General features: G+C 43.7%; 1 protein-coding gene across 1 annotated transcript in view; it reads right to left on the reverse strand.

The window, feature by feature from the left end:
- UNC5C (unc-5 netrin receptor C) overlaps positions 1 to 24964 on the reverse strand; it is a 258605-nt gene extending 233641 nt beyond the window's left edge. The window contains exon 1 of the mRNA XM_050895802.1: positions 24841 to 24964. Within this exon, the coding sequence (XP_050751759.1) occupies positions 24841 to 24964 (124 nt within the window). The remainder of the gene's footprint in view (positions 1 to 24840) is intronic.
- Between the last annotated feature and the right edge of the window lie 1349 nt (positions 24965 to 26313).

Raw genomic sequence — 26313 nt, forward strand, 5'->3', positions numbered from 1 at the left:
TCTGCTGCATCTTTTCTGCACCTTCCCTTGAAACAACAAAGCTGCACTTGTTAGGAACATTTTTAAATACTTTTGCCCTTATGCATCAAAATGCAGCACTTTTCTAGGCTTAAAAAGAAAAAAAATCAGAGTTTGTAGGACTGCAAGGCACAAGTAACTCCTGTATCATTAGCCCCCAGTGGAAGCCTTGTGAATAAGGATCAATGGGAAATTGGTACCTCCTGCACATCGTATCCAATGAACAGCAATGAGAGAACATTGCTGCTCGCTACACCGTGTGTTTATGTCGTGGCATGTATCTATGAAACTTCAGTCCACAGTTCTTCTCCATAGTACATCTACCTTTTCTTAACTTCTCGTAATACCCATTTAAATGGTGCTAATACATTCCAGAGAATATAAACTCACAATTTTGCTACTGAGACATGGCTTTACAGTATGAGAAAAGCTAGGAAGCATCACTCAGTTTTCACTCCAGAAAGCTGTTGCTGTCCCTATACTTGAGTTTCAATATATTATTAATATGCAATTCACTGACTAATCTAACACTTCGAAATATTCCACAGAAAGACAAAGACTGTTATAGAAAGCACAGTATCTCCATGTCACCAAAAGTGGGCAGTTGTATTAGATACATGATTCCAGTTCCCCAGCTCAAGCATTTGCTCTACCATGTATAAATTAAGTAAAGTAGATTTATTTGCAGTATAAAGTACTGCACCATATATTAATTGACTGAAGCAGATTTATTATGTGCTAGACAGACAGATTTGAAAACAGCCTTTTAAGACAATAGAAGTATGTGTAATAATCCCAATATCAAAGCAAGATTTAGAGTGGTAAACTATATAATAAAATACATTTAAGAACAGAACAAAATCTTAAAAGTCTTTTTCCTACCCTGTGCAAATGAATGACATTTCTGAATTTAATTCATACCTATGCAAAGGACCCATACAAAATCTCATTGACACTGAATTCCTACTAGAATGTTTTAAGCAAGACATAAGTGGTAAGTCACTCTTCACCCATTAAAAATTACAATATTACACCAAAGAGAATGGAATGTCCTTAGGACAATATAAAAAACTGCAACTCTGTTTTCCCCTATGTTTATCAGCAGTTTAAATTCTTCAATAATCTGACCTTGAATGTAACAGACGAGTAAAAGGCAGTCCTGACCATTTTAACCCTAACAATGTTTTGCACAGGGACAGAATAAGAGTGTCTCTCTGTATAGAAGTCCTAGTCAGGCTACTTGAAAAGCAGCCAGATGGTGGACAGCCCAAGGTGAGTGCAACTCTATCATTCTTCTCCTCCTTTCATTTTGTGCAGTACTTACTACAGCATTTGGGCGAAATAATCTAATATCCATTGGTAATATAGCTTCCCGATTTGGAAGAAAGGGGGGGGGGGGAAAAAAGGAAGGAAGGAACACAAATTTTCCTGTGCCAGGTAAAACCAATACCAAAAAAGTAACCACCAAAAAAAGACGTGAAAGTTGTTTTGAGATACTTTGCTTCACTAATTTTTTAACTCTGTGTTCAGTGAAGACCAGAGGATGAACTTCAATGGGAAACCCCTGCCTAGTAGTTTGCACACGAGCAGCGGAAATACGCCATGTGCCAAAAACCCCAACTGCATCTTGGCCAAAAGCAAGTCCCATTTCTCCAGCTATCAGTTTCAGAAGTGTCTAGCACAGGCTATCCCTGCAGTGCAAATCACAAGAACACAATTCACAGCGCCACCGAGAACTAACCCTCCATGTCTGAACAGCAAAGTTAAGTTGTGCACCGCACCAAGGGAGTACTGCCTTTGCTGCAGAGCAGGGATTTTTGTTTTGTGTGACCTGCAGAAGGCGTGGGCCTCAGCCGGCCTCCCACAGGAACGTCATGCAGCTTCTTACAGTAAAGGCACGGAGCGTTACCTGCTACAGCAGTGCCAGTCACCAGTACCTGGGGCAGTTCCTACCGGATTTGCTCCTTAGGGTATCCTGGAGGCTGTGCATAACACATGAGTTGTTACATGAAGCCTGCAAAATACCACACAGAGGAAAGGAGAGGAAGAGGAGGATGATGGAGTTTGTGCATGGGCAGGGATACCTTTGAGTGAAACACAGGGAGGGTAAATCACAGCCAGAAAGCCAGGGGTAATTTAAAGGCTACGGCAACAGAGTCCCATTTTGCAGCTAAAAACGATTTGGATGAAGCTTGAACTGTTGTTCCATACTTCCAAAAAGCAAGGGTTTTTTTGGCCACTTGTCCAAAATATGTTGCCTTCTTGGGTGTAGTTGTGGGGAGTCCATTTTCCTTCTGAGACCAGTTAAATGAGTGCAAGTGCTTAGGACATACCTACCCAGGCTTTAACCCCTGCTTCTGAACTTGTGGGGAAAGTAGTTTGCCTCTTAAAGCATATTTGGTACCAGTATCACAGTACCCCAGTGGTACTTCTGTGCAGGAAATTGCCATTTCTGGGATTCCAACACCCATTTCGACCTGAAGGTATATAGCAAAGTAGTAACAAAGATATTCTCAAATTCAACAGCAGGCAGACACCTCATTTAGTCTGGAGAAGTCACCAGCTCCACCCTGTCCAGAGAAGCCCTCTGGATCAAAGGAAAGATAAAACCAGACAGCCTTGTAACATGGGTCATCGCTTCTTAACTTCCATAAAGCAATAAATGCCAAAATACAGGTAAGAGTTTTTGAATGTTAATGGATTCCCAGACTGATGGGAAGTGCTGGGTGGGAGGACACAGTGGAGCCAGGGGTAAGGGGGCAGCCCATCCAGAGCTTTTGGAAATGGTTAATGATTTTGCCCAACTCCACCATGGGACAGTTGAAGCACAATGCCTGCTGGAGAAGCCCCAGAAACTGCTTTAAGAGGAGCACTCTTAGCTCAGTAGTTATTTTTTGTCCCTTTGAATTATGTTACCCCCTTTGCACATCATAAATCAGTCACCTCAGCAATCTGCAGAAGCCAGACAGAGGGCTAGGCAGCAACATCTGTGGCAAAGGCTTCATAACAGTTTTTATTTTACTGACAGACACATCGTCAGCACTCGGCACAGACATTTGGCAGGTGCGCTCACCTGCGAGCACGCAGAAGCTGGCGTGCACAGTTCAGTGACGAAGAAAGCTGAGTCACCCAGACTGCAAATGTGGCCGCCGCTCCCCGGTGGCCAAATGCCTCCTCCGACTGCTACGTGCTCCTACCTTTGCCTGGTGCTGCGAGGCACTGACAGCTAAAACCAGCTTTGTTTGCACTCATTTCTATTGTCAGCTGGATTGTGCAGAAGCATTTTTAGACAGCTCAGCACCCTCCCTCCTACCCCCAGCCTGGCCACCAAAGCCACTGCACACTCTCTCAAGCATACTCTCCAGAAGAAAAAGTAGCCATTTCTGGAGCACGTACTATGTTTGCAAAGGACTGATGAATCCCAACTATCTCTCTTCATCTTTGCATACACCCATTCATCTTTTTGTCCCTCCATCTATGCAGTTATCTCGCTCAGTCTTTTTTTCCCCATTGTTTTCTGTTACAAATCTGGGAGCCTCTGCCTTCTTGGAAATGTACTGCCTGGAAACATACCTGGAGATAACGTATACAATTGTGCTTACTCCTTATATTACTACTGGAATGCCAGGGTCCAAATACTGCGTGGCATCCTTTAACCCTAAGTGCTTGTTTGATCAATAAATAAAAGAATTCAGTAGCTTAGCTGAAGTAGAAACTAAATATTATCAGCCATCAAAATGTCTTTAACTTTCAAATATATAAATCTACTGATGTATTGACATCTCAAAACTACAAGGAAGTTTAACCAAAATGTTCAATTAAAAGCAAAATAACTAAAGTCTTATTCTTTGTGTTATTTATACATGAAAACAAAAGGTAACATGCCTGCCTGTCCCTCTTTGATTCACTTACATCCTGCAATGCGTTTTAGATATATTGTTCAGGTAATCCTGCAGTTTTCTTAAAGTATCTCAGAAGGTTACTCCAGCTGGTTTATGGGGGTGCTCCCACCCAGGGAGACCCAAGCAATGGATTTTCTACATATGTCTTCCAAAGGAGGAAATAAAGAGAGCCTAAAGTACTGTAGATCTCTGTCCTCCAGTGCAGACATCATTTCATAAACACCAGAGCCTGAATGGTCATTACTCAAAATCCAAACCAGTAATAGAACACGTAATACGACTTAAAAAATACAAAAAGGAGAATTCACTTGTACCTGTTTCATGAGCTGAGAAATGCAGCAACATCTAACCCCCAGTTTCATGACAGCTAATAAAAGTGCAAGAGCTGAGCTAAAGACCACTTCTGTGTTTTGAGATGTCTTTCTTTACAGCCTGATTCTGTAGTGCTCTGAAGGAGACTGGAGCTCCAGACTGGGAAGCAAAACCGTTCACCCTCTGGGCACAGGCAAAATCTTCACCTACATGATGCCCCTCCAGCAACTCCAGACCAGCATCTCTAGCCCATTCCGCCCTCTTCAAATACGACTGGTGGCTGACACAGGGGCAAAGCGAGGGCACTTCTCTTAAGTAACTGCACCAAGACCCTGAGGGACTTCCAGCTGTGCAGATTTGAAGCACGCAGCATTGCAGCGCAGCTCCTTCTTGTGAAACCCAGCACAGCCGCCCACCTGAGCGCAGCCCCCATGGGGCACGGGGGCAGTGGTGGAGCTGCAGCCCCTCACCTTCACTGCTAAAATGGTCTTGGAAATGCTCTGGGAAGACTGTCCATTCGGTGGGGAGAAAAGGAGGCTTTTACGAGGGCAGTGAGTAATAGAAAAGCCATGTGAGGGGTGTCATTAGTCTCACACAAACTCGCGCACTTAGGCAAGGAGGCTGGAGAAAAACACATGTCATAGAGCAAACTGGGGAGGGCTGTTCCTCAGAGGCACCAGCAAAGCAGGACCAACAGCTCTGTGGTACACGGCTCCTCCAGCTGGGCTTTTGCAGCCAGCCACTGTTCTCACTGCAGGTCTGTGGAGCCAAAAATCGGGATTAGGAGCCCCACTCCTCATTTTGTCTGTACCAGCAGCTTGCTGACCACCCGATGAGGACGAGCAGCAAAGACGAGGTGGGCCAGCAGCAGTTAGGCTGGTTACAAATCAGACTGTGGTGTAAAAACCCAGTGCCCACTTCCTACATTCTCCACGGCCTTTTGATAGAAACAAGCAACACCAGCCATTTTCATACCACAAATTACTTCCATGTTTTCTGTGAGCCCACCAGCGGGGAATTCCTGTGTCTGCTCACTCCCCAGTCCTGCCTCCCGCTCCTCTGGTTTCCATCTAAAAATTGAGATAATTATACTTGCCTCTCTCCTATACGTTTTTCCTACTGCAAATAAAAATGCGCGACATTCACTCAAAGGCTTCTGAGCTTCTGATGAGCGTGATCTGAGCTTTCACTATGCAAAGGCATCCTTTCTCAGGGGGCATTAGCTTTGTACTTCATAGCCAAGATGGCCTTCATTAATTTAAGTGGTATAAAAAGAAAATATGTTTAAGAAAATAATGTGGAATGAAATAATACACTGAAAATTCTTCCCAAATTTTATTATGAACAGTTTTTAAGTTAGTGGATAATTTTTTAATCCAATGTATCATATTTAATGTTCTACCAAGCCAAATCCATAGATACCCCCAGCTCTTTAAATTTCTTCCTCTGTTAGCATAACATACTGGGTCAAGTGTGACTGCTGTTTATTTTAACTTTGCAAAATTGATCCCAGCTTCATATTTTTGAGAAAGATTGGTCCATTTTGGTACATTTCCAGAATAAATCCTGCCCGTTCTTTTAAAGTGGGATAGGCTCTTGACATACCACCATTGTGACTGTGGAAGGCATTTCTGGCATGCGTAATGAGTGATTGACTTCCCTGTTTGTTTTCATAGTGATAAATATGTGGTACCATTAGGCAGGAAGACAAAGTATTCCCAAAAAATCTCTGCTAAGCACATTTTGGAGTTAATGGGTTAGTATAGATACATCATGCTCTCTTTCTGTGCTAAGAGGTATTTGATTCCGTGAAATTCACTCACTCCCACATAATTTAAGCCGCCAAAATGGAACATTGTATTTTCCCTTTTCTGCACATGTAAAAAGAGCAGCCAATCTTGCCAAGGTTAACTATACAATCTTGTTAGGCTTCTATAGATTTCATTAATGCCTCATAAAAGAGAATCAATAAAACTCCTTGCACGCCGATATAAAAAATGACCTTTCGATTTACTCTTTAAGATACAAAAAAAAGAAACATAATCAATAGACATCATCAAAACTTCTCTGATGAGAGCTCCTGCAATGGGGAGTTTAGATTAAGAATTCTTCAGAAAAGGTACGTTCCTGCTCCGAACTCCTTCCTAAGGGACTGTTCCTGATCCTATTGGGAAACTTCGGTGGGACTACTCATTTTAGGCCACAACCTTGCAAAGCTGCATATTAGAGGCGTGGGATTACTGACACACTGAAACACAGATGCTTGCAGAAGTGTCGTCACACTTCAAAGGTTAATAGGACTTCTCACAAGAGAAAGGATTTTTACAGAACTGTGCCTTTACTCCCATTTATGCTTTAAATTTTCCTTTGACATTTTTCCATGGGTATGAAACCCCACAATGTTTAGATTGTCTTTGTCAGTTCCTTTTATGTAATTTACAGCTTAGCATACTCAGCAAGCACACCAAAATGACACCTACCTCAGCATCCCAACAGGAGAGTCACTGATAACAAATGGCTCTGCCCTGGCAGCAGCGTCAGCACTCAAAAACAAGGGCCTGATCCACGGCCTTTCCACCGAGACTTTCCATCTATTTTGCTCCAAATTTCTCACTCAGACAGCTTGCGGGATCCCATTTTATGTTGTCTTTGGGTTTTACAGTTTTGCTTGCATTCAAATGATTTTGAGTCAAACAATTACTCTTGCATTCAAAGATAATAACGACCCTCTGATATCTTTTTTAGTGGCTAGATGGAGCAAGTCAGAAAATTGTTCTAAGTGCTCCCCTCCCACTTCTGCAAGATTTCTCAGGTGGATAAGGAACAGCCTCACATGAAAAAAAAACCAAACCAAACAACAACATCAAGACATAACCTGTTGGCAATATTAATTTTTTGTCTGGTTTTTAAAGTACCTCTATTATTTAATATGCCTCATAGCCACAGTATCAAGATAGTTCATATAGATAATGACACATTTATTTAAAAAAAAAAAAAACAACCAACCAAACTTAAATTCATGTGACTTTTGGTTTTCAAGGAGTTCTTCCTCCCTGCTGCTTGCCTCAGCTCATACCGCATCATCTTCCAGCCTGAACCGAGGATCCCGAGGTCTTTCACAAAGCAGCATTTGCCTCTTCAAACATTTCTCCAGCATTTCTTTATGGGCACCTGCTGCTGGTAATTCCCGGCCTGTCTCCTAACCATTTCTCCTGTTTTATGTCAGGGCCACATTCAGTCCACTCGATTGCAAACAGCTACTGGTGAGAGAGGACTGCGTGGCCCCTCGCGGCCATTAGGCAAGACCAGTCTGCTTTGTGCGTGCTGGTGTCCTAACAAAACAGAGCAGTTTCTTTATCACCATCTTCCTTTTCTTGCCTCAAGTAGCATCATGCATAACATGCTTTGGTAACCTTTAAACAGACCGCCTGCGTGCATTTGTGTCTGTCTTGTGGTTTTGAAGTGGCTAGTAAATACATACTACTCTGCTCCCTAAAACATATTTTATATTTAGCTGGAGGATCAAAACACCACCTTTCTCCAGCCTTGAATCCCACAGATAAGTTTGTTCCCATCCCAAGTTTTCATGCAAGAGAAAAGAATGTTTAGTCTATACCTTGTGTTTATAAACATGTATTTTGGGGGAAAGAGGATGCTTTAAATTCTTTAGACAGTGCAGTATTTGTCTTACCACCCAGGGAAACAAAAATAAATACTGTAGTGTATTCAAAACTCTTAATTCTCCAAAGAAATGTATTTTTTTCCACTGTTACTAATTAATATTTGAAACCACTAATCCTAACAGGTTGTTTTTTGTATGTTTTAATTTTCCATTGCCTACTTGGAGAGAATACAATGAGGAAAATCAAGTTTTATTTTTGTAAATATCCTGTAAGATGATCAAAAGTGACCCATCGTTGCCATAGCTAGGAAGACGGCCTCGATGGTACAGAAACCTGCTGAGAAAAGTTCATCTCAGGTTTTGATCAGGAGTGGGGTGGTGTTCTGAGAACAAACAACTGCAGAGAGCAGGGGCAATGTGAACATACAGCCTGTTCATTTTAATTAAAAGTCTTTGCAGAAGCTTTGCATCAGTGGGATGATGGGTGGCTGCAAAAACTTCCAAAGAAAATTTTCTTTTTAAAAAATAAAGTGCCCCAAACAACTAGAAGTCATAAAACAGCATTTTACCCAATAATTGCCATTCTAGATGCCTATCTTTTCTTCAGGCTCTCTTAAGTGGGACAAGATCTTGTAAAGATAAACATTCTCCTCCTCATTTTAGTGGCAAAGAATCTCTTTGTTAACACCGGGATCGCTCTCTGATGTACTTTGCAGTGTCTGCTCCTTTTTTTCCATTTTTTAAAAAGCGTTCTTAGAGTCATGGAAATTTTTTCTGTCCAAACAGACGAGATGATAGAAATCTCTCCACCACGAATACAGTCTTAGAGAAATCCTTACTGTTAACAACCTTCAGCTGGTGCAGAACTGAGGCACTCACTGAACTCAGGGAAGCTGTGTCGGTTTACACAAAATGAGAGGCTCAGCTGCAAACACGTTTTGTGAAGGCCGACTCTTCCACTTAGAAAGTTCACCTATCTGAGCATAATCAGAAGGTTCAAAACCTAGAGCCTGTGGGCTGAAATTTATTAGGAACAGATGGGGCTAAGTGCCATACACAATTTACCTGTGCACTTAAATACAGTTATATATATTTATAAGCATAAATAAACCAGCTGGTATCCATTTCCTTGCTAATCAAAACACCTTTGGCCTTCTCGAATTCCAGACCTACATTGCTACAACTACTTGGTTTTCATACACACAAGTCATATCTGGTGGCCCTCAAGTCATGAAAACTCGGTGTTGCACAAACTCTCGTTAATAATTTTGCCTCCTATAGGAGGACTCATGCTGCCGATTAGATAACGGCAGCAGCCGAAATCTAAAGGTCACATCACCTAATATGAAACAACCCAGCATTTGATAAACAACCCAGAGCACAAGTCAGAAGAACTGACTTTTGAAGGTAGGGCTATTGTCAGGGAAGCTCTTTACCCTTGCAGGTAAGTGCATCTTCCCAAATAATATTTCATGGTCAGTAAGACATTTCCTTGGCAAGAGACTTGCATGAGCCTTTAAACTGGGTTTGTGGGAAGGAAACACGTAGGATTACATAAGCTATTTCAGTCCAGAAATTCCTTGTGGTTAGGTAATTATATATACTAATAACTTCCCAATGACAGTGTCTGGATGCAGCCTGCACATACACATAACAAAGCAATTTAATATTGTTCATGCACTGCAATGTTCTCAAGCAGTGACTCACACTTCAATGCAAGTTCTCGTACTACAGAAAACTAAGAATTGGGACTTCAGCTTTCCAAAATCAAAGTACTGCATTCAGGAACCCCTGTGATCTCTCTAGAGACAACGACCTGCTACATACTTTATAGTAACACCTTTGCAAATCATAGCTATGTATCCCTAGGTGCCCACAGGATGTTGATAGGGACACGTGATGCTGATCGCAAGTATCAAGTGACACCATGTGTTATTATACTGATCAAAATATATTAATGTATCTTAAAATACTGACCATCTAAAAGCAAGGCAAAGTTAGATGAAATCTGATCATTAGAGTATGATTTTTTTTTTTTTTTTTTTTTTTTTTTTTTAGGACTGCCTTAAGCAAAACCTTCCCTGGTACATTTATTTTCTAATATGCACAAGTGATAATAAATAGGCCAGTATTTGTATTTATTTTTCAGATGCCATTTCAGAAAACAAGCAATACAACAGTTTTTACCTTGCACTGTGGATAAGGGTTACTTTACTCAAACAAACTAAACTTCAGTAGCTGACAAACAGTAATCAATAGTGTTTTAAGATTAATTTTGACCTTACAGACCACATGGCAAATACAATTCCCCACTAATGTACTTCCACGGAAGTGCTAAAGTCCATGGCTCAAAAGAAGGAACTTAAACAAGAGCAACCAGACTTTCTTTCTTTTGATGTACATAGAGAAGAAACAGAAAAAGAATCAAATACAGTAGAAAGTCCTTATATTTTTTTAGTCAAATAAGAGCCCTTTTCATAACTTGGGAGTCCAAAATGCATTTGTATAAGCCCACCAAATTCCAAAATGCCTAGATATCATAACAGCAGAAACCTTGGGAAAATCGCGTTGAAGTCAGACATATCACTGAGAGCTGACACAATCAGAACATCCCAAAAGTTTTGCTTGATACAGGCTTTTGCTTGCATAAATGACCGCATGCAATCATTTATTGTCCTTAACTAACTGCAGAAAATACTAATGGCAGCTTAGTGTGCCAGTTATGCTATGGATCTTCATCTGCCTCCTGAAAAAAAAAAAAAAACAAAAACAAAAAAACCCAATTCTGCTGAGCTACTTAAACTGCTTTTCCCCTGCTCTGACGTGGGTCCTTCCCACGGGCTGTAGTCCCTCAGGATAAGCCTGCTCCAGCCTGGGCTCTCCAGGGGCTGCAGGGGGATCTCAGCTCCAGCACCTGGAGCACCTCCTCCTCTTCACAGGGGCCACCCCTGCAGACCCCCGCTGCCAACGCCTGGGCACCTGCACCCCGTGCAGGGGAGCAGCCGAGACACCCTGCAGTTTCCTTCTGTCCTGTGCCCAGGGGCTCCCTTTGCACGGACACGCACCTCGGGGAACTGAACACATCTGCAGGCTTTGTTTATCCATTCAAGGAAGTAAGGGAAAAAAAAAAAAGTCTTCTCCTGCAACATTCCCGATGTTATCACCTACCTGATAACAATTTTTAGTTGTGCTTTATATTGAGGGATGGGGTCCTAAGCTTGAGAGGCTCATGGCTCAGAGGAGACAGCATTCATGAAGGAGCCTGGCACAGTTTTGGAGACTAATAATTTCTTCAGAGCGCGCAATGGCCAAAACATTTGAAAATTTATGTCAACTTCAGTGAGGGAATCCAACTGCAGAACAAGGGTAAAAAGTCCCCAAAGTGAACATTTTTCAAATTTGTCTTTCAAAGTAGTACTTTGGTTACTTTATTTCTTATTTTATTTTAAAGGTTAAAGAACACTCCCAAGTAAACAAAAATTGCAAAATGTTTTGTTGTGCACAACTGTTTTTTAAGGTCTTTGTTTGGGGCAGGGGAAAATGACTTGAGGGATGATTATAAATCTTTTCTTGAAATTTCAAGGCCTTCTGCTGAACTAAACAAACTACACGCACAGTCCTAACTCACAAAGACAGTTTAGTAGCCTCATGCAACCCCAAATATTCTGCAGTAGACAGACTACCGGTCTCCTTTTCCTCTTTCTATTCAAATACAGGCTCAAAGCCTTCCCAGAAAGAAGGGGCCCAGCACATAACACAGTCTCGTAGGTCCCCCAGCACTGCACTACAAACCTGGCTCCTGGTCACCTTCGGTTTTCACAGCCCTTTGGGTGCCTGAATTAGCTGCATAACCAGCTGCTTGTAACAGTTTTATGCACGTGTTTCAGGCTTAGTATACAATATACGGACATCCAGACAGATAAAAATAGTAAAACTTTGAGAAACACAGAGAGTATTGGCACTGCAATGCCTTTTCCAACAAAAAATATTCACAGCTGTAATAGGGCAATTGTCCCGCACCAATGTGAACGGCGTCATTTTGTTAGCTCCAGCATAATTCAATTACATAATTCTCCCAGCTCATGAACGTGTATATATTTACTTTTTTATAATCAAATACCGTAATGACTTTTTTAATAACTTTCAGGCAAAGTCGTGAAAGAGATTAGGAAAGAACATATGGGAAAAGTCACTTTTGACCTATGTTTTATCCTTAAAACCCAGAAGTGGATTCAGTATTAAAACGAAAGCGCTCTAAGTATATTGTGAAATATTTACAGCTGTTATTACTGCCTGATTTATGTGTGCCAGAGACCAGATTATTCAGACTGGTTTCACAAGCAATATGTTAGTAAACAGGATTTTGTTTGGTAATTATATTAATCATGTCCATATAAGCTTGGAATTAATTACAAACAGTATTTTACTGTACTTGATAAAAGCACTAAGCAGCAAGAACTAATGACGGCAAAAAGGTCTTCTCTCATTTTCAATAAAGCTTTCCATGTGAAAATCTGTCAACATGAAAAAGTTACAGCTTGTAATTAAAATCAGGCTTTAGTTCAGGAATATGTTTACATGTTATGTTCCAGAAGAGGAAAAAAATACAATTGAATTACTCTCCTTAAACCCTGTAGTTGGCAAACACACGATCTACTCTGGGCACGCTACTGATGTCAACTCCTTCAGCTTGGGAAGACAAAAAATTCAAGTTCAGCTTCATGACACATTCGAGAGTTTTGCACTACTAACACAGTTTGTTAAGAGTTTAAGTGAGCCCTCCAGATGTGTTCGCAGGATTTTTGCAGTGGGTATGTCTACCCGCATCAGGCATTTAAGCTCTACTCCTGTCAGTACTTGTACAAGGTTTCACTAATGGACGGCTAATAGCAAAGAGGACACGGAGCAGGTTACAGTAATACTTCACCATACTTGGGAGCATGTCAGTAAGCGACTAATTACCCCTCTGTTTCCAGCTCTCACACTAACTTACTAAGCGACCCTTTGCCTGTCTCTACAATGGCTTTATAGCACAAGATCTATTTTCAAAGCAGACTTCAAAGTGACTTCTCAGAATTAGACCGATTGCCAAACCGGGTGCTCAGCTGTGCTTCAGTGGGTCCCAAGACCACAGTACTAGGACCTCAGTCTGCTGGTTGCTTTTGAAGATGAGTAACAAGTTCATCACCTGTTGCGCTTCTCTTTACCAAGCATGCACCATTTTTATCAGCATACTTCTCAACCCTCTTTTTGATACACTGAGATGGGTAGCTGCTATTTGCTGCGCCAATGGTTAACTAGAATTTAAGGCCATAGGCATACAAACATTATCTTGACAAGTTTAGATGTTTTCACACTGCTGTAATGAGACATATTTCCTAAATAGCCAGCAAATAACCTTTTTTTTCCATGGCAACCCAGTGCTCCACATGACAAAGCATCTTACTGACTTCAGCAGAAACTTTTCTCAAACAAGGTCATAATATATGTAACGATAAAGAACCAAGCAGATAAGCAGCTCTGCTGTCATCCTGTGCTACAGGAGCCTGTACATTAGATTTGTTAATCTAGCTTTAATTCAGAAACCTGACACTCTCTGCTTTTCTTGTAACCATTTTTGTTTCTTGTTAATGCAACCAGATGGTAACTTCAGTTTGATTACAATACTCCTTTCTCTAATGTGAACTCTTCATCTTACTACTATCAGATGACATTTGCTTTCCTTAATGTACATAGTTTTAGAAAAATTACAGAAGTGCTATTGCTGTGTTACATGAAAAATTCCAATGTACATTTAGCTGACATAGCATCAGCTGCTGTTTAAACTTGGCTTAGCTAATGGACTTTTAATGTCAGTGGGGTTATGTGCAGTTACTGGCTATTAGCAGGCATGGGCCCTTTCTATAAAAATCACTTTTCCTCAAGTGTGTTGTTTGAACATTCCTTACTCTGATTTAGTGACTGTCACCAAATACAAAACAAATGCAAGGACGCTGGAATCTACTGTTATCTTTAAAACCAACTTAACCTCAGCCTGGCCTCCATGAGCAAAATATGTGTTCTGCATTGGTACTACTGGATATAAAACTTTAAAGACGAAAGACTGAATTTTCCTTGTCTAGCTCCGGTGAGTAAATCCCAAGCAATCCAGTGAAACTAATCGGACAGAAAGCAAAATTTGATCGAGCTACTGCCATCAACTGATTTCCCTAAGAGAAGGAATCTTTGCAATGAAAGCAAGTACTCATAAAATAAGCTCATCAGTAAAACATAGCAGATGAATAGTCCGCGCAATGTCACTTTGTCATTTTAATTCAGTTTTCTTTGCAAATGTTTCTTATAAATGCAAATTTAAGACCTTCCTCCTGAGATTACAAAATGATAGAAATGTTTATAAAACAAGTAAGTAAATTAGGACTTTTTTTTTTTTTTAAAGATTTGGAAGGTTTTATCTAATAGCTATGTTTACTACAAAGAATTAATATATGACACTTAGCAAAAAAAAAAAAAAAAATCCATACAGAAATAGTGCAGGACAAGCAAAGGACAAAAGCTAGCAGGAGCTGAACAATTTTGCCTTTTCCAGTGCTCATGAAAGGCATATGGCACTTCTCATTCTACTGCCTAAACCAGGATAATAACCACTTTTGTTACCAGCTACCAGGCTGCATTTCTACCTCAAGCCTTCAAAGCCCATGCTTTTAGTAGTAGAGGTCTTTAGTTCAAAAATGATTGCTGAGGCAGGAAATTGCCACACATTTATGTGTAATAGATATTTATGTGGATATCTGCCTACAGTTGGTGACATTTGGCTGTCGGTATTCTTACCTGAAATAACGTGACAAAACCCAAGAGAAAAAACATCTACCTGGAAGAATCTCACCAACATGCTTTCAAGTGAGGCACTGTGTTATTCTCTCTACAGGAAAGAGCCACATCGCTACATGTAAGGGAAATGGAAAGCCTCAAAGTTATTCAAATTGTTGAGCTTAAAAAACAAAACACAAAAAAAATTGCCAGCAAAAAAGGTGAGATTAAGGTTCGTCTATCGTAGAGTCTCACTCCACTATGTCAACATATTTTTAACACAGAACTAGATCAGCTTCTGACATGTGCTGGCTTTGAAATTAATGGAGCTATATTTGTTGATGGTCATAACCTGGCCTTGTATAGTGTAAGTCTATCCTTGATATAAGCACTAGGGATTTAAAAAAAACAAAAAGAAACTGATAGTAAACTGACAGGTCCCAGTACTGAACTTTCTAGCTACAAACTTTCTAGTTACTTAGGAACTAAGTAATTAGGAACTTCCTATTTGCTACAGCACAGCTATTTTACATGAGGAAGAAAAGGAAAACCAGCACTCACATTCTTGCCAGCAGAGATCTGCTGCGTAAGAAGACTGCTGCATTTTATTTGAGCAAGAGACCAAAAAAAGTTACCCTCACCTTCAGAAACTGGTGAGGAAGCAGAAAGGAAGTCCCTAAAGCTACATTTGCAACGTCTGCATGAAAGGAATTTGTAATGGGGATGATGACTTGCCAAAAACTTGTGCCACTTTGGGGCCAAAAAGCTTAGAGCAAGGAATACTAGTATTTCATGAGACAATTCAGCGAGATTTTCAGTGAACAACACTGGTACAAGGGCACATTCTTCACCATTTAATTACAGCCCCATTCCTTAACCAGACAGACTTCTAGTTTCCACAACCAGCTCTGATTTTCAAATCTGAAGTGAGTGAGTTTAACAGGCGAAACTTTATCTCCTCCTAGTTGAAAGCACCACTGAGTTTTGTCCTAATTCTAAAATAAAGGCTCAAGCAGCAGAGGTTTCTCTGTAGTCTCATCTGACTGCAGACAACTTGAAATTTCAGTCTGGACACCTCACTGCTACCCTGTTAGCCCCGGCTATTCACTGCTAGTCATGGCCACTCATCTTTTGTATGTGTAGAGCTGCAGAGTAACCAGGCGGACACATGAAGTTGTTGATGTTGTAGGGAAAGGTGAGAGGAATACATCTGTGCTAACTCCATGAGCAACTGGCAAAACTAGGAGATATATTAATGAAAGAGAAAATTAATTCAGAGTAAGGCAGTGTGCATGTCTGTACTCTGAATTACTCCCAGTAATTACCTGCGCTACAGTCAGTGTAGGTAAATCCAATGCACGTGAGAACAGAATTAGTCTCACTTGCTATTCTGTCCCACTCCTTATTCCTCAATTTCGGTATGACTGAACTGCAATTAACCTCATTCAGTGAGACCATATTATTATTTTTACTCACTATGTAAACTTTCCAGTATAAACACATATGTTGGGAATGGACAAGACAAGCGATGTATTTAAACAATAAATAAATACACCATATCATAAGAGTGCAGCAATTCACATTCCAGCCATTATTTTAGCAAATTTATGGTTGGAATATAGCTCTCCAAGAAGCTCGGAATTACTAATAATCCTGTGGTGATCGCTTTTCACTGCCTGACGTGAAATGCACTAAATTCCAGCAAAGAAATGCCTGGGGAACAACTATCAGTTCAAACAAGTTTCCAAAACGGCTGCAATAGAGTCAACCTCTTTTGACAGATCATTCAAGGCTTACTTGCACATTTCCTTGTATCTAGCTGATGAAATTCAAGATTTCTCAAACAACTGGATCCAGCACTCAGGGGACCAAGAACAACGCGAGCTTTCCTTTTTCTCAAAGGATACACCGTTAATCCACAGAGCTTAACATTTCAACCTCTCACTCAATATGAGACTAAGAAATAAAGCTACTTTACTTCTTGAAAATAACTAAAAGGGATTGGCAGGAGCTACCTAACAAGAAAATGCTCAGCTGTTGCCAGGCCAGTAAAACCTATCCGAGCTCCTTAGCATTATTGTTGATAATGTTACCTCAACAAGAGAAAAAAAAGATACTGATTTAATTGCCTAGGCAACCTCATAGCTTTTATGACTCGTAAGGCAACGGGGTCCTTTGGAACATAAGTCGTTCATTCAGATGAATAAAGTACAGTTGAATAAGATAGTCCTGAATTGCAGATTAAACCCAAATGAAACAAAACAACCCAAGGCAGTGATCCTTATTCCATTTACAACAGTGCTGTGGTCATCCACTGGATCTGCTCTTGCTCCTTCCACATTTGGGATAATGTTGTGGATTTCACTGGGTGAAGCAAATCCTCCCAAACCGCCTGCCACTGTAAAGTCAGAGCTTCCAGGAAGCATCCCTGTTTCTGAGCAACAGCATATGGGTTTGCCCTTCGTCTTTTATACGTATTTTTAGATACCAGCAGGTCTAAAGAAACCATTAGTGAGACCCAACAAATTCAACATTGGGAAGGCACCTGAGAGCCTTCAACATAGCATTCCCTCTGTAGCATCCATCTTTGGGATTGTCAGACAAGACGGAGGATGGACTGGAGCACCAGAGTCTTGGGCACTCAGAAGCCTCGAGTTCGCATTTTGGCTTCCTTACACATTTGCTCCGCACCCTTAGGCAATTCCCCTTGTATCTCTCCACCAAATAGAGACAAATATAGCTGTCCTCCCAATCCAGCCAGATGGATTAAAGATTAAATAGCTAATGCAATGTGACAAATAAGAACCTCCCATTGTCTCTAGCAATGCAAACATGTAGCAAAGCTATCCTAAAGACACAACTGCAGATGTCCCCCATGGGAGGCATCACCGAGATGAGCATGCACAGCTTTTTGGCTGCCTCTTCCTGTCCTGCCTGTGTAGGACTCATAATGAAGGAAAGTGAGAATCTGAGGAGGCGCTGATGCACTGCAGCATCACATACAGACATAGGGGACATCCCTGCCTTGATGGGATTATTGCACAGTCATGCAAGCTAGAGCAGCACTGCTTGTATTTGGGGAATAGCAAAGGTACTCACCTAAATCCAGCATTGCCTGCCCTTCCCTGGCGGCATTAAGGGCATGTCTGGCACCACTGAGAATCTGGGTCTCTATCTCAATCTGCATCACAGTAAAATCAGTGTGATTTAAAAAAAAAAAAAAAGAGAGAGAGAGAGAGAGAGACCTAGAAAGTGCTGTAAATATATGCCTTAACCAGTGCTTAACCAGGACTGTAAGTCAAGTTTAACAGTGAAGTTTTTCACTAGGCTGGTTGAAATATATGGAAAAACGTAAATGGAAATGAAAACTGTTATTGTCGGAAGACTTTACAACTTTTAACTTTTTCATTTTCACTGAACACCTAACAGATTTTCAGAGAGTGTAAGTAGAAAGAGTTTGGCCAGTGAGGTGAATATTTGGGGCTCTATTGACCTTTTCACTGAAGTAACTGATTCTTTTCTGGTTTTGATTAAGGTTTCTTGTTTTTTTTCACCCTCCCCCAGCAAATAAACAAAAAGGACTCGTTTTTTGTTGTTTCCCCCAAAATTTTCCACATCGATAAACAGGATATTTTTAAGTGAAACTATTTTTGCATGAAGCTTTTCTTCCCCAGCCCAAACTTTTAGATAATAATGTGCCAGGCTATAAAGGGACTCCCCAAATCCCGGCATTTGATGAATTAGGAGGAAATCTCAGGTCTCCTGTTTAATGTATGTGTGATTTGGGATGGAGTTACAAAAGCAAACACGAAGCTGTTCTAGTGATGACTACCTAGGGGGAAAGCTGTATACAAGCATCTCTGAGGTTACTGAAAGCTGGGAGAACCTCTGGCAGCTCTTGCCTGCTGCTCTGACTCGCTGCACCTTACTTGTGCGTGTTGTTTGTATGAGCAGAGACAGCCTCGAGGAAAGCAACTGGAACACAACTACAGTTTGGGGCTTTCTTTTACCTTCTCTGGCTAGCGTGCACGCCCACGGCTTACAGTCAGTTTGATGCTACATCCTTACCTGAGAAAGACAAATCTAAATACAAAATCTACAACCGATGCTCTGCAAAATGTTTAAGCAGACCTATCACAAAAACAATGACAATACTAAATAAATCCTCTCCCCATCACACTGCTGGAGTTTGGGGTCGGAGTATCTGCAGATGACCCCATTAAATTAAACACAGGGAAACAAAGTATGTGCAAAATTAAGGGGAATTTTGTTGTTCCTATTTGTTCGATGTGAGCTTCTTTATAACCATTTCCCTTTTAGCATAATTTCAAATGCTTGCTTACAAATGATGCAAATGAAGTCTTTCTTTCGATACAGTTTGCCTCCCAGAAGACTTAATGCCGTTTTCTTCAGATCGCCTCTTGGATAATGTTATGACGGAAAGCTCCAGGGGCGCCTGCTCCCGAGACTGGACTCTACCGAGCACACGCAATAAATCACTTAAAACACCACCATCCCTTCAGTCCTTGGAAGCAGTTAGCACTGAACTGCACCTCTGCACAACATTATTTTGCCGCTGTGTTGACGGAGGTTGTAGCCAACTGGAAAACCGCTGCTTGTCTCTTTCTCCTCGCTTTTAACCCTTGACTTACGGTTTAAAAGCTTGCACTGTTTTATACCTCCAAGTCAAACGCGAAAGCAAAGATGGCTAATGAAAATGACAGGCGATGTAATTACTGCTTTATTGGCACCGATGCCAAGATCGCTGCCTGCTAAACTTGAATACCTCCACTGGGTGGCTAACAAGATGTGCACTTCACGAACTAGCACAACCCTCTCCCCACTCGAAAGGGAGGAAAGAGGGAATGGGAAAGGGAATGCCATTTTTTCCTATAGTGACATATAGATAGTTATGTGAAACATATTGCACAGGCAGAGCACCCACAATTAAATTAACTTTTATTTCAAAGATAGCCTGCAGTGACGTGTTTTCAATGACAAACCAATGATCTGAACATTTGAGACTCACAGGGAGTCAAATCCTCTCTGACTAAATTGCAGCAAACTGTTCCCTACTTTGAGCAATGCAAATTTACCTAGGAATTCCTCTTTGCAACAGCAATTAAAGCATATTTTTCTGATAAGCTGCAAAAGCAACTTTTGTGCCTTTTTCCGGAAAAAGTAACCAGAACCGATTCCTCAAAAGTCCAATGATTTAAAATCCAGAAAGACACCAGAAAGCAACAAACATAGCCATACACTATAAAATGGGTTACTCCAAACGAGATTACTTAGCTGGTAGCACGAAATAAATGTAGCTTCACTTTTCAAAGTACAGCTCACCTTAGTATTTCACATATACACAAAACTCTGGTTTATTTTACATATACACAAAAATACTGTATGGAAATACTGAATTGTTGTCCTAGTCAGCCTGGGCTCCTCTCACTTTCCATGGGAACTGATGTTGCTTTGCATCCTATTCAACTGAACTGGACAGACTGCGCCTCAAAACACCACTCTTCAACTTACACAAAAATCAAGACATTTACTTGAAAATGTCTAATAAATATAATCCACATTTTCTCCTCTCTTGCTGTGCAGACCAGCTATGGAACTGATTTGCCTGGCCTTGGCACAGAGTTGTATTCCTGTTTTCAGATGTACGGTATTTGGAAAATTAAATTAGGAAAATCTTTTTAATATGGTTAATGCTGTTTCCTGTTTCTGACTTTGGATGTCACACACAAAGCTAGTCCCAAAATATAGTGAATAATCAGGGTTTGAGACCATTACCAAAGAAAAAAAGAAAAAAGAAAGAAGTCATGTGATGAATGATCCACGTAAAATGATTAAGTGTAAATATGCACAACAATTGTGGCAATGTTTAGATACACTCAGGCATTCTTACTGTACAGAGGAATAAATGACACTGACAGTAATGCTGAAAAGCCATCAGAAGGGGGCTGTATTTGATGTATATACTTTTTTTCATAACTGTTGCAACCAGCTGCTAGAGACTGGAGTCAGAGGAAGAGGAGCCCAGATTCTGGCTCCCGTGTTCCCGGGGATGAATCCCTCCTCCACCGACAGATCTGTCCACTTCATTTTAATCCTGCTTAAATTGCACCTCAGTCAGCAAAGGAAACCCGGTGGCTGCTTTGCTTTCAGCGAAGTCTACTGCAGTACTGAAATGCTACTCAGGGCCAGTATGGGCTACCACATCCAGCCCAAACTCGTCAACATCATTGAAATCTGCCACAGCACGCTGCTTTAAAACAAATTAATGTTCTAACGGGGCTTATCCATTCACAAAGAAATACTACTTGGCCCTCGCTTTACTAATACAAATACTATTACACCCACATGATCAAATACAAGCAGTCCACTGACGCATCAAGATAATTAAGTCCTTTTCCCCCCTTTTTTCAACAAGATGTGTTTAGGTATTTAATTAAGAAGTGCATCCCCAAAAGGTTAGTACATTCACATGTTATATTTCACTTTTTCCGCACCAAGCATTTTCAAACTGCTGCTGTTGCTAATACAGACTATGCTGGGGCAAGACAAATATCTGCACATATGGCTCTTTTACAGTTTTCTTTTTAAATTATCACTTTGATTTAATTAGGTTTGAGGAGTTAAGCATAAAAAAATGTACTCTGTTGTTGTGAAGGAACAACTGAAACAAAAACTCATTAATATGTAGTCCCTTTAACTTTTCTATCCATCTCTTATGTCATCATTATTAGCCCATAAACCTGTCTGAACCACGCTTGTCACTACAGATACTTAGCCTGACCCTCCCTTTCGTCCCACCTACACCCCAAAAAGGCGGGGGCCACAGGATAAGGTCTTCAAACACTTTTAATGCCCAAAGACTGGGGGGAGGAAGTAGGGAAGCGCAACGGCTGAAACCCAGTCTCTGCTGACTGAAGAGCTGAAGGAAAAGTTGCTCTGACGGGAGACGGCACTGAGATGCGGGCAGGGGTAGGTGCTTGGGTCCAGGGCTGGTTGCTCTTTCTTTCACAGTTTGGCACATTTGAATTCTCATTCTGGTGTAGCTTATCATAGAGGTATAATGAATGCCGCAAACGCCGGTTCAGAGCTGATTCTGGCTTGATAATCGCTCTGGCCCCATTCACCCCACTTTGAGAATTAAGGGCTGTCTCTATCATTGTGGCCATTTCCTGTTCTCTCCTGATAACAGCGGAAAAATACTTAGACAGCTTCAGATAAGAAGATAAGAAATGCTAATAAAAAAAAGTGTATTTAGCTCTGCTGAGAAGCTCACAGGAGGACGCTGAGATGCAGTGATATGAATCTGTCTGCCAGGGAGTGTGGGGGTTGGTCCACCAACTACTCAGTTAATAAATTTATTTTCCACGAGGCAATGGAAAAGGAAGGCATGAAAGCAGAAGCCCCAGCAATGCTCGTGGCCTCCTTAGCCTGCTTCAAAAGATAAAGATGGTTGGGGAATGGAGAAGAAAAGCAAAACAAGAAATGATACTAGCAGCAAGTACTGCAAAAAACGTACATGCCCTCTTTCCCTTCCCCTCCTCCCCTTTCTAAATCATAACTATGTGCTTTCTGTATGAAGACACCACTTTAAGTTCTTTCTCCTTTTCAAGGTATCACAAAGGAAGATCGAATTTTTTTGCACAATTAAAACCAAGTCAGCTGGCTCCAGACCCACTGAAAATCAGAAGAGCGAGACCAGTTTGGAGTGTAACTTCCACGTGTCCTACTTCTATTGCTCTCAAAGGAATGCAACTGAAAAGACTAGAGGGGTGTTTCCATTTCAAAGGAGAGGGACTGAATGGAGGATGACTTTGGAAAAAGAGGTTGAGTAAGAATCTTTTCAATGTTCATGCGTTTTTGGAAGCTTATAAGTAAAACAGAGGGAAAACTTTGCCCGGTGCTATATGATGAGAAAACTTCCTGAAGAGGGCATAGTTAAACTGTTGATTCATTGCCTCACTGAAGCACCACATACACATACATGAAGATCCCCATGGCAAACACCAATCAGAAAATCCCTCAGGTCTGGGAAAGATGCCAAAACCAGGTCTGCACCCAAATTCCGTGCCTGGTCCTAGCAAATGGGAAATAAAAATAAAAACATACATGGAAAAACAAGTCCAAGACGAATGACTATATCCCAACCACATTCCCTGGATTTTCCACTCTGTTGTGAAAGTTTATCACACACCGCACAACGGGAAGCATTGCTGAAGAGCTCTCCGTCCCTTTCTGGGTAGGTGAGCATACCTGTGTCCTGTGACAGGTCCCACACGCGTGCCACCCTTCGCAGCGTAGGCACAGGGGGCCTGGCTCTTCTCCCCTCGTGGCATTTCTGTTGCACAGCGTTGTGTTATGGAGGGTACGCGTGGAAAGGAGAAACCATCTGAAAGCGTGAGGTATGCCCTGTGGCACCGAGATGTGCGCTCTGAAACAGCCGAATGCAGGGGGTCCTCTCTTCCCCGCTCAGGCCATCTGTCATGCGAATTACCCGTGTCCTGCCAGCAGAGCGGGCAGGCTCCTTTCTGCTCCAGGTCCAACTATCTGAGAGGATCTTTCTTCTTCAACACCCCCCCATCTACACAGACTGATATATACCCACTGACATCTAGGTCTACGTGCACATGGTACTATTAAAACCTTTAAATACGTAACATCAAACCTGTCCTATCTCGAACATGAAACCGATCAGTGAAAGAAAACGATGGTATGTAAGACACAGAAGAAACGTGACACGATGCATAAGGGATTTTTGTACTCTCGTTCTCTGCTACCCCCTTTTCATGACCAGGTTTCTGATCTTCCTGCGAGACAAATGCCCGGTATGGGCGAGGGAACGTGACTCTGAGGATGGAGTAAGTATCAGTGGGAAATGGATTAGCACTGTTACGTGTACAAACATGATGTACAGTGCATCCAGCCCACCGGCAGCAAGCCTATGACTCCCGAAAGCCTGCCAGGGGCACCGGGAGCAAGAGCAACCAGCACTGCTCTCCTGTCAGAAAGGCCACAGAGGAGCGCACTTTATAACGGCTGGATGAGAGCACGGGGTCAGATCTGTGCAGTCGTCTTGAGTGCCTCTCCACAGAGATGATGGGGAGAAACCCAAGCATTCTTCCACTTGCATATGCTAACAACACCAAACTTTAGTGCATATTATTATTTCTTGGTGGCGTATGGGGGGGGGGGGGGGAAACAACGAACAGCTTCTAAAATTCCTTTTCTCTTGTTAACCATATAACCAGGATTTCCAAGTGCTTTAATGAACCCACACATCCTTGCTATGCGCAGCTCTGCCCACATGCAGCAGCAACCTCTCTCCCCCTCCAGTGCTGAGGAGGTTGTAGAAAAGTATTTCCCAGCAAAAGCCACACATTTCCACTTTAGGTCTAACTCCTGGGAGGAGAGAAGAAAAGCACCGAGAAAGTTTATCCAGCATCAGCTTGCAGGAGAAAAAGCCTCCTGCTGTGGCTGTCTGCCGGGTGGGTGACACACTGAGCCAGGGCTCTTTGTGATGCTCTCAAGACATCGCTAAACACGCACTGAGAAGCAAGACATTTTCACTTGGAAGGGGAATTTATACACGGGCTACAGGGAAAACAGATCTAGATGTACTCCAGAACCCCCGACAAGGGAGGGGAAAAGAAAAAAAATAAGTATAAACACAGAAACACGGTAACTCCCTTCGGATATATCATGTTTTAGGCACGAAGAGGAGGGTATGGGGGGAGATGGGGAGCTCACAAATGACCATCGCCTGCAGAACCCCGGGGCACGGCTGTGCCGCTGCAGAGGGATGCCCGCCTCGCACCTGCCTTTCCCGCACACCTTGCCAGCCCTCCGGGGTGCACCGGCGCCGCTCCCCCGACCCGGAGAGCTGCCAGCGGGGCTCCTTCAGCCCGAAGCTCCCCCTCCGGCCTCGGTCCCCCGCTTGAGGACGGAGTGCTGGGAAACGCCTGTCCCGGCCAGGCTCAGCCACGACAGACCCAATCCGGCGGGGGCGACCGGACCCCCCCAGACCCCGGCGGGGGCCGTGGATGCCGGGGAATGCGCTGCTTGCACATATACGCACAGAAAAAAAAATCACGGCATAAATTCGCATTTTCAGCCCGCACCCGGAGGATGCCCCGGCCCCTCTCCATCCATCGCCCGCCTTACCTTGCGCCGCGGAGCCGGGGCGGCTGGCCCCCAGGACGGCCAGGGCGGGGAGCACCACGGTCTGCAGCAGGTATCCCAGTCCCAGCCCGCAGCGGGCCGCCGTCCCCTCCAGCCCCTTCCCCATGGCCGGGGCGGGGGGGGGGGGGGGGGGGGGAGTCGCGCAGAGCCGCGGAGCTTTTCTGTGCCGCCTCTGCCTCCGCCAGCCCCGTCCCACCGCCGGGCGCGGAGGGACGCGGAGGGGCGCGGAGCGGCGCGGAGCCCCCGCGAGGCGCTCAGGCTGCGCGGGGGGCGGCGGGGCGAGGGGCACCGCTCGTAGCGGGGGGGCAGGAGCGCTGCATGGCCCCGCGGAGGGGCGCGGAGCGGCGCGGAGCCCGGCGGAGCGCTGCCGTCTTCCCGCGGGCGGCTCGGCGCGGCTGCCTCCACCCCGGGGGTGGGCGGGGGCCAGGGCCGGGGCCGGAGCTGGGGAGAGGGGGCTCCGCCGGCCGCCTGCGATAAAATGCGAGCCGGAGCGAGGAGCAGACCCAGAGGGAAGGGGGCGGGGGAGGCTGGGAGCCACCCGCTGCAGAACCGGCCCCCTTTCGCCTCCCCCGCCCGCGCCCCCTGCGCGCACACCCGCGGGCACACTCGCACGCAGATGCTAGTGCACACACGTGCACGCACGCACACGCACAAACACACACTCAAACCTCGCCCCCCCCCCCCCCCCAGCCCACCCGGGCCGTGCAGCCCGAAGAAGCCCCGGGAGCCGGGGTTGCGCTGGCCGGACCCCACTACACTCGTGGCCCTCTCATCCCCACACCGTCCCCGTGGGCCTGACACCACCCACACCTGCAGGGCTCTGGGGGGCCAGGGCCGTCCTTAGGGAGCCACAAAATGCAGGGAGCCCCATGCCGGCCAGGGGGCACCCATCTGCTCCCACAAGCAGCAGGGTGGGGGGCAGCGGGAGAGGCAGCACCAGAAGGGATGTCGGGGAACCCCCCCATCCCTGGGGAACATCTCCCCATTTGCCCCCCAGGGTCTCTGTCTTAAGGCTGGGGTCACTCTCTGCCAGACCTTACCCTCCCACCCTTCTTACACCCCCAAAAGCTCTCCCCTGGCCTCTGCCTTCACCACGCGTCCACGAAATCTCACTCAGTGGGATGGCAGTGCCCGCATCTCAGGTTCGCTGCTCAGCCAGGGCTCACTTGGGTTTTACTGTTGCTTTCTAGGGCTTGTTTTGGTTTTTGGGTTGTGGGGGTTTTTTTAAGTTGCCTTTCCCTTTGCGGAGCCCAAGCAGGCTGTCCCCAGCCGTGAGCAGACCCAGCTACTCACATGCCAGCTTTGCCAAGCTGCAGCCCCACAGCCCTCCCCACACCATGCTACTCCAGGGAGCATCGCCTTCTCGAGCCCAGAAGCTCCCCTAAGCAGGGCTGCATGCGAGGCAAGGAGCGCTATTTTCCTCCGAGGTGCGGATGGGATCTTCCCAGACACGAT

Source organism: Gymnogyps californianus, chromosome 4 (genome assembly GCF_018139145.2).
Source record: "Gymnogyps californianus isolate 813 chromosome 4, ASM1813914v2, whole genome shotgun sequence".
Taxonomy (NCBI): domain Eukaryota; kingdom Metazoa; phylum Chordata; class Aves; order Accipitriformes; family Cathartidae; genus Gymnogyps; species Gymnogyps californianus.